Consider the following 14,659-nt stretch of genomic DNA (forward strand, 5'->3'; position numbering starts at 1 on the left):
TTTCCAAATGACATATCTGATAAAGGGTTAGTTTCCAAAATAATATAAAGAACTTAGAAAACTCAACACCCCCAAATTAAACAATCCAATTAAAAAGTGGGCAGAAGACATGAGTAGACATTTTTCAAAGAAGACATCCAGATAGCCAACAGACACATGAAGAGATGCTCAACATCACTGATCATCAGGAATATACAAATCAAAACTACAATGAGATATCACCTCATACCTGTCAAAGTGGCTAAAATCACCAACATAAGAAACAACAGGTGTTGGCGAGGATGGGGATGGCGAGACGGGAACCCTTCTGCACCGTTGGTGGGAATGCAAACTGGTGCAGCCACTGTGAAAATCAGTATAGAAGTTTCTCAAAGGTATAAAATAGAAATGCCCTACAAATCCAGCAATCACACTACTAGGTATTTCCCCAAAGGAAACAAAAATACTAATTCAAAGGGGTACATGCACCCTGATGTTTATAGCAGTATTATCTACAATAGCCAAACTATGGAAAGAGCTCAAGTGTCCATCAACTGATGAATGGATAAAGAAGATGTATGTACACACACACACACACACACACACGCACACTTATGTATATATGTGTGTATATATACAATGGACCATTACTCGGCCATAAAAAAGAATGAAATCTTGCCATTTGCAATGACATGGATGGAACTAGAGAGTATAATGCTAAGCAAAATAAGTCAGGCAGAGCAACACAAATACCATATTATTTCACTCATATGCAAAATTTAAGAGACGAATGATCAAAGGAGAAAAAGAGAGAGAGAGACAAATCAAGAAACAGACTCTTAACTATAGAGAACAAACTGATGGTTACCAGAAGGGAGGTGGGAGGGGGGATGGGTTAAACAGATGTTGAGGATTGAGGAGTACATTTGTTGTGATGAGCACCAGGTGATGCATGGTACTGTTGAATCACTGTTGTACACCTGAAAATAATATTACACTGTATGTTAGCTGGAATTTAAGTAAATTTTACTTAAAGAAAAAAAGACACTATGAAAAGAAATAGCATATAGACTATATAATTACTCTTACAAGTTAGCTCCAGCTGGGTGCTGGCTCTAAAAGACACAGACTTTAAAATAATTATGTTTGGGACACCCAGGTGGCTCAGTTGGTTAAGTGTCTGGCTCTTTGTTTCAGCTCAGGTCATGATCTCAGGGTTGTGAGATCAGTCACTGCATGGGGCTCTGCGCTCAGCATGGAATCTGCTTGAGTTTCTCTCCTCTTTCCCCCCAACCCCCCCACTCATTCATTTGCTCTCTCTCTCAAATAAATAAATAAAATCTTTAAAAATAAAATAAAATAATTATGCTTGTTATAATCAAGGAGATAAAAGATAGGATTGACATTTTTCAGGAAAGCATTGGAAACCGTAAAATGGCAGAGCAGATTTGAGAAAGAACCAAATAAAAATTATGGAACTGAAAAATATAGTATCTGAAATTTAGAACTGAATGGATGGATCTGACAGTAGTTTGGAAGAGATAATTAGTGAACTGGAAGGCAAAATCATCCTGATCAGCAAAGAGGCAAAATGAAAGTACATTCAGAAAAGAGAGCAAGAGATGTAGGTTAGAGTGAGAAGGTCAAACTTAAGTGTAATTGGAGTTCTACTAGGAAAGGAGAGAAAATGGGAAAGAAGCAATATTTGAAGAGATAGTGACTAAGAATTTTCCAAAATGGATGAAAAAAAAATCACACCACATATTCAAGAAAACTAATTCCAGGGGCGCCTGGGTGGCACAGTGGTTAAGCGTCTGCCTTCGGCTCAGGGCGTGATCCTGGCGTTCTGGGATCGAGCCCCACATCAGGCTCCTCTGCTGTGAGCCTGCTTCTTCCTCTCCCACTCCCCCTGCTTGTGTTCCCTCTCTCGCTGGCTGTCTCTATCTCTGTCAAATAAATAAATAAAATCTTTAAAAAAAAAAAAAAAGAAAAAAAAAGAAAACTAATTCCATAAAACCTATAAAACTAAATCAGAATAAATAAAAGGAAATATATATCTAGACACATAATAATAAGACAAGCATAAAATCTTAAAAGCTTGTGGGGGAGAAAAGATCACATTCAAAGGGACAACAATTAAAGTGACAGCTGACTTCTCAGCTGAAAGTACTGACTTCAGAAGACAATGGATTGATATAGTTAAGTATTAAAAGAAAATCCCTACCAATCTAAAAATCCTAAACCTGGGGAAAATATCCTTTAGAAATAAAGATGAGGGGCGCCTGGGTGGCTCAGTCAGTTAAGCATCTGCCTTCAGCTCACATCATGATCCCAGAGTCCTGGGATCAAGCCCCACAACTCCCTGATCTGCGGGGAGTCTGCTTCTCCCTCTCCCTCTGTCCCCCCTTCCTGTTCTTTCTCGTGCGCACATGTGCACACACTCTCTCTCTCAAATAAAATCTAAAAAAAAAAAAAAAAGAACAAAAAACAAAAGAAAGATGGAATAAAGACATTTAAAGACTAACAAAAACTGAGATCATTTGTTACCAGGAGATCCATTCTAAAGGAAACACTAAAGGATATTATTCAGACAAAAGGAAAAGTATCTTAGAGGGAAGGTCAGAGATGCAGGAAAGAAATGAGAGCAATGAAGATGAGTAAATCTATATGAATATTGTATAAAACAATAATAATGTTTTATGTGGTTTGAAGATATATAAAGGATTAAAATTAATGAGAACAATAGCTTATAAATTAGGAAGGGTTAAATGTAGTTTAAAGTGTTGGAAGGTTTTGGGGCACCTGGCTGGCTGAATTGGAAGAGCATGCAACTCTTGGTTGTGAGTTCAAGCCCTATGTTGGGTGTAGAGATTACTTAAAAATAAAGAAAAAACTGAAAAAAATGCTAAGGGTTGTAAGGTTTTTGCATTGTTTTGGAAATTGTTAACACTATCGGTCAATACTGGATTTTAATGGGTCAGGTATTTAATAGGTTTTTCCAGGAACTATAAAGTTGACTCCAGAATTTATGTGGAAAAGCAAAGGTCCAAGAATAGCAAAACTATTCTGAAGAATAGGTCCTGATCTACTACATATTGAAACAAATTGAAATTCTATCAAAATTAATATATTTGTATGGATAGACAAGCAGAATAAAGGAATAGAATATACTCAGAAACAAACTCACTCAACATGGAAATAATATACAACAGGAAGCCATTGCACATCAGTGGGGAAAAGATAGACTTCAGTAAATGGTTTTAGGAAAATTGGCTGGCTGTGTGAGGAAAAAAAAAATGAAATTGGATCCCAACCTTACATTGTACACAAAAATCAATTTTAGGTGGGTTAAAGATTTACATGTAAAAGACAAAACTTTGTAATTTTTAAAAGCAAATGCAGAACAATGTCATGATGACCTTGGCGTGGAGAACAATTTCTTAAACAAGTTATAAAAAGTAACAAAACAGTAGAAAAATGGGCCCAGTTGTGAAGAGGCATTTTGCAGGAAAAAAGAAATCACAAATAGTCGTACATTTATAGAAGAATTATCATTCTCATTAGTAACTAAGAAAATGCAAATTAACAGCACAACAAGGTACTACTTCACATCCACCAGACTGGAAAAAATATATAAACCTGGTAATTCTGAGTTTTATAAATGAGGGTACAACAGCCAGAAGAGCAACCACTTTATAAAGTTCATAAGATAAAATATAACTTATATGAACTAACCTAGAAATTCCTATCCTAGCTAAATATTGTACATCAGTGACTTAACAGTTTTTAAAATGTTTTTTATTGAGGTATATTTTACATATGGTGAAATGCAGAGATCTTAAGTGGAACGTTCAGTGATTATTGATAGATAAATATACAGTCCATAGCCCTACCAAATAACAGAAATTCTCTCATATCTCTGTCAAGATATTTTCTGCTCTCTCCCCACTTCCTGACAAGGCAACTACTATTCTGATTTATTTTACCTTAGAGTTTTTGCCTGTCCTAGAATTTTATAAATTGGATCATAGAAAATGTACTCTCTTATTTAGCATAAAGTTTTTTAGATTAATCCAAGTTGTTTTATGTATGAATAGTTTTTTACTTTTTATAGCTGTGTAGAATGTTATTATATAGATATGCCTTGATTTATTTGTTTTTCATAGAATTCGTTGGGAAGATTCTTTCTTCTGTTTTCTGAAAGACCTTGTGTAAGATTTAGCATTACTTCTTCCTTAAGTGTGTGATAGAATTCAAATTTGATAGAAGCTATCTGGGACTGTAGTTTTCTTTATGGATTGTTTTTAGATTATGAATTAAATTTTTTTTAACAGGTATAAGCTACTTGGATTTTGTTTCTTTTTGTGTCTTTAGAGATGTCCCCCTTTCTTTTCTGATATTGCTAATTTATAATTTTCCTCTTTTTAAAATCATTTGTCTACCTAGCACTTTTATCAATTTTATTGATTTTTTCAAAAAAGCAACCTTTTTCACTTTTAAATTTTTTTGTTATTTCCTACTTAATTGATTTCTACTTTATTATTTCTTTCCTTCTATTTATATAGGGTTTAATTTGCATTTCTCCCCCTAGCTTTTATGTTGGAAGTTTAGATTATTGATTTTGAAACTTTTTCTTTCTTTCTTTCATTTATTTATTTTTTGTATAGGTCATTTTTTATGGCATATATTTGACATAGAACATTGTGTAAATTCAAGGTGTGCAAGGGTTAATTTGATGACTTATTTCTACATGTTGTACTAGGATTGTCGGTGTAGGGATTGTTAGCCTCTCTGTTACATGGCTTAGTTACCCTTTCTCTTCGGTGGCTGGGAGAACTAAGTCTCAGGGTGTGAGTAGGTTTGATGGTTGTGGTACAACACAGTTGTCTGTACTCATTATACTCGATGTCGGATCTCTGTGGTGTATTTATTACTTACTGCAAGTTTGGAACCTTAAACGCCACTCGTCTTTCCCCCAGAACTCCCCAGCCCTGGTAACCACCGTGCTACCGAGTCCGATTTTTTAGGTTCCGCATGTGAGATCACGCAGTACTTGCCTTTCTCTCACTTAGCGTAACGTGCCCAAGGCCCATCCACGTTGTCACAAATGGCAAGCTGTCCTTTCTCGTGGCTGACCCTCGTGTTACAGACTACATCTTTCCCCCTTCACGCGTGGGTGGCGTGTAGGTTGTCCCCATGTCTTGGCTCGTGTGAACCATGCTGCGATACACTTAGGAGTGGGAGTATATATGTCCTTTTCAGAAGTTTATTTCCTTGGATAAGTAGCCCCGAGTGGGATGGGTATGAGAAGTGTGGACATTCTGGTGGCTCTTTGCAGCAGCCAAGTGGTCTCAGAAAGGACTGTGGTAGTCAGCTCCGGCTTCGGTGACAAACCACAGACCTGGTAGCTTGAACAACAAACATCTGTTCTCTCCTGGTCCTGGAGGCAAGGCGGGAGGTCGGCACCCACGTGTGGGCAGGCTGGTCTCTGCTGAGGCCCCACTCCTTGGTAGCCAACTTCTCCCCATGCCGTGTCCCCACATGGTCCTCCTCTGTGCACATCTTGTCCTTCTCTCCTCTTCTTGTAAGGACACCAGGCATTGCAGATCAGAGCCTCCACCCCGGTCTCTCAGCTGGGTGGCTCCCTGAGCTGGAGATGCCCTGGGCCCCTGAGCTGACTTGGCCCCGGGGGATGGAGGTCTACTGGGCTGGGGCCTCCAGGTGGAGGAAAAGAGCCTGCAGCGGGGTGGGCGGTCTGGTATGGAAATGACCCCGCAGGACTGCAGCCCTGCACCTGGCCATGCCCTCCCCCAGAAAGGCTGCCCTGCCTGCCCCAGGCTGCCCCAGGAAACCCCTCTGGTGCCTCCCTTCCCTCTGGCTTAGCCCTTGGGCTGCCAAGCTGGGGCTGCTCAGCTTTTTCTTCCCCCAGTAGTTCTCCTGTTTCTTCAGGATCTTTCTGGGATTCCTGTAACCTGGCACTGAGAGGTTATTGTAACTGGCATTTCCAGTTTGACCCTTGCTGTCCCTTACTTTTCTTGTAGACTTTTCTTCCTTCTTTCCTGCAGACTCCTGGCTGTTCCCTCCGTCTGATGCTCCACGTCATCGAACTATCCTGTACGTATCCACCCGCAATGTTGTGACTGCCCTTTGTGTGTCTCTCCCATCGGGCCATTCCTGTCCTGTCTATTCTTTCTTTTAAATGTTGCATTTTATGATGAAAGCTATCGAGTTCCCTCTAAACTGCTTTACCTGCATCCCACAGATTTTGATATTTTGTATTTTCATTATCATTCAGCTAAAAGTATTTTCTAACTTCTCTAGTGATTTCTTTTTAAATTTTATTGACTTTGCCTCTTCCTTTGGTACTTCTGTTCTCCTGCTCCTCCTTCTTTTTAGTAGCTGATGTAAGATTAAAATATGTATTCTTAACTTACCACACTCTCCCATGAGTTAGTATTAAAACATTTCAATGTAATGTACTGTCCTCACTATAGTATGCTTCTGTTTGTTCCCCTTTGTGCTACAGCTTCCNCTACACTTAATACTACATTGATTAAAACCCACAAGACATTGTAATTATTTCTGCTTTAATTTTAACTTTAAAATTATTTCTGCTTTTAAAGGTTAATTATCCTTTAAAGAACACTTTAAATAAGATGAAATATATATCTATTCACATTTTACCATTTCCAATGTTTTTTATTTCTTTGTGTTTATTTGATTTTATGTCTGGTGTCATTTCCTTCAGGCCAAAGTACTTCCTTTACAAGTATACTGGGGATTCTCTTAGTATGTATTTTTCTGGAAAAGTCCTTATTTCACCATTATTGGTGAAGGATATTTTCACTGCATATAAAAATTCTAGTTGACAGCTTTCTTCTCTCAGCACATTAAAGATGTGGTCAAAGTTGTCTTCTGGATTTCATAGTTTCTAATGTGAATTCTTATCTTCATTCTTCTGTGCATAATTTATCATCATTTCTCAGGCTGCTTTTAAGGTTTTCCTTTTATCACTGGTTTTCAACAATTTGATAATGATGTGCCCAAATGTGGGGTTTTTTGTATTTATTCTGCATGGGTTTTTTTAAATTTATTATTATTATTCTTGAATCTATCAGTTAATATTTTTCATCAAATTTGGAATATTTTTAGCCATTATCCTTCAAATAATTATTCTTGTCTGACCTCCCTCTTTTCTCCTTCTGTAACGCCACTTGAATGTTAGACCACAGGTCACCAAGACTGTTTATTGATTGTTTCAGTTTTTTGTCTTTTAATAGACTTTATTCTTTAGAGCAGTACTAAGTTTATAGAAAATTGAGCAGATAGTACAGAGAATTCTCATATACCTCCTGCCCTCTCACAGTTGTCCCTATTATTAACACATTGCATTAGTGTGGTAATAAATACCATTACAAAACCATGTATAGTTGTGAAAATATATGTATAACTTTCCTTTTCTCCAGTTTCTCTGTATGCTTTATTCCTCTGATAGCTGCTTTTCTGTGTTATAATTAGAGGATAAGACAATGTGTAGGTTTGGTCACCTTACAAGTAACAGTTTATTTAATATAGGTTTCACTGATGATGTCTTCCTTAGTAGAAATGTTATATAGGGAACGCCTGGGTGGCTCAGTCGTTAAGCGTCTGCTTTCGGCTCAGGCCAGGATCCCAGGGTCCTGGGATCAAGCCCCGTATCAGGCTCCCTGCTCTGTGGGAAGCCTGCTTCTCCCTCTCCCACTCTCCATGCTGGTGTTCCCTCTCTCGCTGTGTCTCTCTCTGTCCAATAAATAAATAAAATCTTAAAAAAAAAAAGAAATGTTATATAAAAATGCATAGAAGAGTTTGTTCCATTGATGCTAATATAGCTCATCTTTTTTTATATGTTTGTTCTTTAAAAGTATTTGATTTTCTTGTTTTTTACTCATAAGCACCTGAAGTATGTATATGTATATACATGTCTCTTATGACAGGTGTATTGTGCTTTAATTCTCAGAAATTGTATTATTTTTGAGCCACTGGCATCACTTGCCAAATTCAGGTTTTGCTTTTATCCTTTCCAGGCCCAGCTTCAAAGGGAAAAAGAACAAGATCATAGGAAGCTGCAAGCAAAACTTGAAAAGCTTGATGTCTTAGAAAAAGAATGTTTTAAACTTACAACCACTCAGAAAACTGCTGAGGTAAGCTTCCACTTATTTCTTTGAAGTGATGATGCCAGGAATAAATCTTTCGTGTTAGCATTATTGGCCCTATATGTGAATATACAGTAAATCTGATGTATAAAACTTCTTTAACAGCTCTTAGTAATCCAGATATGAATTTCTGCCTATGGAGAGAAAAAGTTAATATATTCTGTCATGGCACGAATGAGCTTGCCTTTTGATGTAAAATTGTAATTTTGGCTTCTTCTGAAATGGCAGAACATTTTCATTTGTCAGATAATTTGCCTAAAGGATATTGAAAAGATTGTGTTTCACCACTTGCAGTTAAGTCTATCCTCGATGCCCTCCTTTTTCCACCCAAATGTTATCCATTTCCTAGGACTTTCTCCAGGTCCTGCTTCCTCTATGAATCCTTCCTTGAGTTCTCCAACACTCAGGGAGCTCGCCCTTTGAAATGATACTGTCCTCAAATTCTGAACTGTACCATAGATATAAGATAAAATAATATATGTGTAAGTGTATAGATGGTCTGAGTCAAATTATACTCATTGTTTTGTTGTTTGTTTCATGTATGTTACTATTGTTTCCTTAAGTACAATATGAGCTCTTAAGTAACAAGGAACATATCTTTCTTTTTTTTCCATCTTTTTTAAAAATTGAGGTAAAATTGACATAGAACATTATATTAGTTTCAGGTGTACAATATAATGATTTGATATTTGTATTTTTTTGGTATTTTTATATTTTACAAAATGATCACAGTAAGTCTAGTTAATATCCATCACCATATATTGTTACACAATTGTTTTTCTTTTCTTTCTTTCTTTTTTTTTTTTAAGTTTTTATTTAAATTCCAGTTACAGGGGCACCTGGGTAGCTCAGTCGATTGAGCGTCCAACTCTTGGTTTCAGCTCAGGTCATGATCCTCAGGGTCCTGTGATTGAGCCCTGTACTGGGCTCAGAGCTCAGTGGGGAGTCTGGTTGGAATTCTCTCTCTCGACCCCTCACCCTGCTCTGACTCTCTCTCTCTCTCTCAAATAAATAAATAAATCTTAAAAATAAATAAATTCCAGTTAACATATAGTGTAATATTAGTTTCAGGTGTATAATATAGTGATTCACTGGTTCCATGCATCACCTGGTGTTCATCATAACAAATGCACTCCTTAATCCCCACCACCTACTTAACTCATCCCCTCACCCACCTCCCTTCTGGTCACCATCAGTTTGTTCCTTATAGTTAAGAGTCTGTTTCTTGATTTGTCTCTCTCTCTCTCTCTTTTTTTCCCCCTTTGCTTGTTTGTCTCTTAAATTCCACATATGAGTGAAATAATATGGTATTTGTGTTGCTCTGACTGACTTATTTTGCTTAGCATTATACTTTCTAGTGAAATTTCAGCTTTCTGCCTTGCAAAGTAAGGTTGGAAGTCACCCATCTACTTTTCTATCTTTTTTTTATAATAATTTTTTTTATTATATAATGTTAGTCACCATCCCTGGTTTTTGATGTAAAGTTCCATGATTCATTAGTTGCGTATAACACCCAGTGCACCATGCAATACGTGCCCTCCTTACTACCCATCACCAGCCTATCCCATTCCCCCACCCCCCTCCCCTCTGAAGCCCTCAGTTTTTTTCTCAGAGTCCATACTTTTCTATCTTGAAAAAATCGTTGCCACCTTTTCTCACGTTACCTTCTACTGTATTTGTCCTTTGGTATTTAAAACTTTCTTATTCCATCCATGTCATTGCAAATGGCAAGATTTCATTCTTTTTTATGGCCAAGTAATGTTCCATTGAATAAATACACACACACACACACACACACAGACATCTTCTTTATCCATTTATCAGTCGATGGACACTTCAGCTATTTCCATAGTTTGGCTATTGTAGATAATGCTGCTATAAACATCAGAGTGCATATATCCCTTTGAATGAGTATTTTTGTTTCCTTTGGGGAAATACCTACTAGTGTGATTGCTGGATTTGTAGGGCACTTCTATTTTATACGTTTGAGAAACTTCTATACTGATTTTCACAGTTGCTGCACCAGTTTGCATTCCCACCAACAGTGCAGAAGGGTTCCCCTTTCTCACCATCCCCATCCTTTCTAACATCTGTTATTTCTTACGTTGTTAATTTTAGCCACTTTGACAGGTATGAGGTGATATCTCATTGTAGTCTGGATTTGTATATTCCTGATGATCAGTGATGTTGAGTATCTTTTCGTGTTTCTGTTGGCCATCCGGATGTCTTCTTTGGAAAAATGTCTACTCATGTCTTCTGCCCACTTTTTAATTAGATTATTTGCTTTGGGGGTGTTGAGTTTTCTAAGTTCTTTATATTATTTTGGAAACTAACCCTTTATCAGATATGTCATTTGGAAATATTTTCTCCCATTCTATAGGTTGCCTTTTAGTTTTGTTGATAGTTTCCTTCACTGTGCGGAAGCTTTTTATTTTGATGTAGTCCATATCTTTTATTTCTAATATGTCTTCCTATCCCTTCCCTCCTCCAACAGCTGCACCCTTAATAATATGCACACAATAGACATTTATTGTGATTTGTCTATATTTCGGATGAAACATTGAGACCCAAGACTATGATTGTTTGACCTTCTAGACCTTTAATACCCCCCAAAATTTCATCATTACAGTTTTGTTGCTAGAAGTTTATAATATCTTTGCATGTACATTCTTTGCTTTCCGTTTGTTCTTCTTGTATGTAATAGCAGGTAAGGAAGCATAGGAAGAAAGCCAAGAAAAATCGTAGCATATTTTGCCATTTCTTTTTCTTACTTTCTGCTTTAATTTGCTCAAATACTAAGAATCAAGACTCACAGACTCTCTGTAGAAAAAGAACAAAGGCTATTTGGCTCTAGTTTTTGTATAATAATCCCAGTTTTTTGTTCTTTTGCAGGACAAGATTAAACATTTAGAGGAAAAACTGAAGGAAGAAGAACACCAGCGTAAGCTATTTCAAGACAAAGCATCTGAAGTAAATAGAGCATTATATCGCTTATCACAATAAACCACATATGTTTTATTATAGTTTGTTTTCATTATCTGTAGGCTATATTTTAGACTATAATTTCTGCTTCCTAGCTTGTTAGTTTTGTCTCTTTTTGCTATAATAATTATATTCTCAGTTAGTCAGCCAGTATATTTGTATACTTGGATGCACTGCCAAAAGAAGTCTTGTAGTCTTTTGAAATTCTGACGTATATGTATATGAAATAATTCCTGATATAGACTGTTTTCAGTTTGATTGATATATATGTATTAAATAATGCAGTCTCTTACAAAAAGAAAATGATTGCAATTACCAATAGATTTAGTAGCTTTCACATACAAAAAAATAGTATTTGGGGTATTCTTTTCTTTTTTTTAAAGATTTTATTTATTTCAGAGAGCGTGGGAGAAAGAGAGAGAGAGAGAGAGAGAGAGAGAGCACAAGAGGGGGGAGGGGCAGAAGGAGAAGCAGACTCCCTGCGGAGCAGGGAGCCCTATGTGGGACTCCATCCCATGATCATGACCTGAGCCAAAGGCAAATGCTTAACTGACTGAGCCACCCAGGCACCCTGGGGTTTTCTTTTCTTCCTCAAAAAGCACTTTTTTAAAAAGATTTTGTTTACTTATTTTAGAGAGAGAGAGAGCATGAGTGGGGGAAGGGGGTAGAGACAGAGAATCTCAAGCATGCTTAGCGCTGAGCACAGAGCCTGATGTGGTGCTTGATCTCTTGACCCTGAGATCATGACCTAAGCCAGGTGCTCAGCCAACCGAGCCAACCAGGCGCGCCAAGCATTTTTGTCTTCATAAACTGAGACCTGATTTCTTATTATAATGTTTTTGAAGAAGACTGTTAAAAATCGGTTGTATAAAGCTTTTTCTTTAATATTGTAGCTTCAAACTGGACTTGAAATCAATAGAATTTTAATGTCTTCAGTATCAAATCCAAAACGCTCCAAGGAGAAGAAGAAGTCTTTGAAGGTATGCAGATACTTTATTCTTATTTGCTAATGCTTGTTTCTTTACTCTTTTAATATTTATACCTATCCATTTCCAAAAAGAATTTGAAGAGATTTATAATAAAAGATATGCAATAATGCTATGAAATGTGGATAAAAACAAGTTGAGTGCTGATGGTTTTAGGTTTGAGGATAGAAAATTCCATGAAATCTAGGTTAAAGAAAGTATCAGCAGTTGAGCACAAAATCTAGTTTTGAGTTTACTTGACAACCAAATCAAAAAGGACCAGATGACAATCAGTATATTTGTGAAATAACAATAAGCGTTCCAATTTTTCTGGAAAGATAGACATTTTCCTAGTACTAAACTCTTTTTTTTTTCAATTTGTGCAACTTTATTGCAAGAAAAATAAATAAGTTATTAGCAGAGCTATTAGTGATCACTTGTCCATTGACAACTTGCATCATTTGTTCAGTGCTATTGGACAGTAGTATAAACAGTGTATTGGAAGGTAGATTAACTATGAGCTCTGAGTTTCCTAATAACTTAAATTTAAATGAAAATTAAAAAATATTTGAGACCCTGTTTTGGAATGCAAAGGGTATTTGACTTCTAGTTTCTATTCTCTATAGAACAAGAACATATCATTCCTTTATTAACATGCATAAAATACATCATAGTTTGGGTTCTGCTGATGCTATAAACTAATACCAATTCTCCAGTCATAGCAGTTATGAGCATAAAGCATATCATGTAACTCAAATCTCTCTCAGTGGAAGGCTTAAGAAAGAATGGATGCTTGAATAATATTGCTTCTTTGATGTGACAATTGAGCATCCATCTCCGTCCCCCTCAGATGATTTCTTCAGCATGTTAGAGCAGTGAGGAATGGCTTAGTCTCATAACCAAGTTAGAGTGAAGACATTGGCCACATAATACACATGCTCCATTTTTTAAAAAATTCTGAATCTTGGGGGTGCCTGGGTGTCTTAGTTGGTTGAGCGTCGGACTCTTGATTTCATCTCAGGTCATGATCTCAGAGTCGTGGAATGGAGCCCCCATCAGGTTGAGCGCTCGGTGAAGTCTGCTTGACATTCTGTCCCTCTCCCTCTGCACACCCCCCTTAAAATAAATGAATAAATAAGTAAATAAAATCTTTTAGAAAGATTCTGAGTCTTGGGCAACTGTTCTTTTATAAAATACCTTGTAGTTTTTAAAAGCAGTTATTGTCCAAAGCTGGAAGAACAGATGAGCATGTGAATGAATGGAGGAAAATAAACAAAAAATAAAATTTAAAAAGATGAAGTCTGATAAGGGAGCAGCTGGATAAGAAAACCAAAAAAGGAACAGTAATTTAAATTTTATTCCAGTTATTATGCAGGTTATTCTGACCTTACGGTAGCATCACATGACATACTTCTGAGTCCATTTCCAGGATACTCTCTTGTACTTATCTCTGTCTGTTTTATAGATCTGTGCAATCTCTGGCACTAGGGGGTCACATAGCAGTGAACAAATGGATAAAAGAATTAAAAAAAATTTTTTTTCTTATAATTATTTTTATTTTGTTAGTCACCATACAGTATATCCTTAGTTTTTGATGTAATGAAATAGTTAAAACAGCAGATTACTGTGATCTTAGGATATCAAGACAAATGCTACCATTACTGTTAATATTTGGCTGATAAATTCTTGTTGTAAAGGCAACCTTGGGTGGTTTGAAGGAGTAGACTATAGGAAAATGAATTGTCAAAGAGAATACACCACCTTGATGTGGGCTGTCATTAGGTTCCATAATTGTGGTTTGCTAATGAAAGGTATCATCCCCAACTGGACCTGCAGAATATTGTGCTAGAGGGTTACGGGCCAAATAACTAAGGTGCTTATTAATCAGTTTCAGTGCCATAGCCTGTGCTTTTCGTCTGGCTCCTCACTCTCTCAGTGTGTGCTCAAAGGCTGCGCAGGGAAGGATTGTCTCTTCGTCTCACACCAGCTCTGCCAGACATAGCCACAGAAGGATCAGAGCCTCCCTCAGGCTGCCCCTACGACTAAACTCTTACAGAAATGTATTCTGCAGTATTTTATAAAAGAGGCACTAAATGACACAATAGATCCTAGAAGCAGTTTTATATAACTTAAGGTCACCAGACTGTGTCTGTTGGAATGACAGTAGTTTTTATCGATCAGTTCAGATCTTGGGAACATAGGAACTCCTTAGATTGGAAAAGTAGTAATTACACACAGTTGAAAACTTAAATACTATCAATTGAAATACAATGAAAAATCAGTGACAGTAACTCTGCAGATCAAAATAATCCAAATCTAAGCAAGGCCTTTAAGAATTCATAAGTGGCATTGTTCTTAAGACTGAGAAGAAAAAGAGATACCCATATATCTTGCTATTTCTTCTGATAAAGAATGAAAATACTTACATACTCATTTGGTCCAGCTCATCCTACTTTGCTATCAATGATTAAACTGTAGTACATCCATAATATGAAATACTACACAGAAATAAAAGGAATGTGTTGGTATTTGCTGGATCCT

General features: G+C 36.8%; 1 protein-coding gene and 1 pseudogene across 5 annotated transcripts in view; one reads left to right on the forward strand and one right to left on the reverse strand.

Annotated features, from left to right (window-relative positions):
• The window catches only part of CEP57L1 (centrosomal protein 57 like 1), a 75,942-nt gene that overhangs the window by 56,883 nt on the left and 4,400 nt on the right, over positions 1–14,659 (forward strand). For all 5 annotated transcript variants that reach the window (XM_040627610.1, XM_040627611.1, XM_008706242.2 and 2 more), the window contains 3 exons: positions 8,043–8,159; positions 11,064–11,141; positions 12,047–12,133. In XM_040627610.1, the coding sequence (XP_040483544.1) occupies positions 8,043–8,159; positions 11,064–11,141; positions 12,047–12,133 (282 nt within the window). The remainder of the gene's footprint in view (positions 1–8,042; positions 8,160–11,063; positions 11,142–12,046; positions 12,134–14,659) is intronic.
• LOC103677015 lies at positions 13,517–14,018 on the reverse strand (annotated as a pseudogene).

The sequence above is a fragment of the Ursus maritimus genome, unplaced genomic scaffold (assembly GCF_017311325.1).
Source record: "Ursus maritimus isolate PB19 unplaced genomic scaffold, ASM1731132v1 scaffold_13, whole genome shotgun sequence".
Lineage (NCBI taxonomy): Eukaryota > Metazoa > Chordata > Mammalia > Carnivora > Ursidae > Ursus > Ursus maritimus.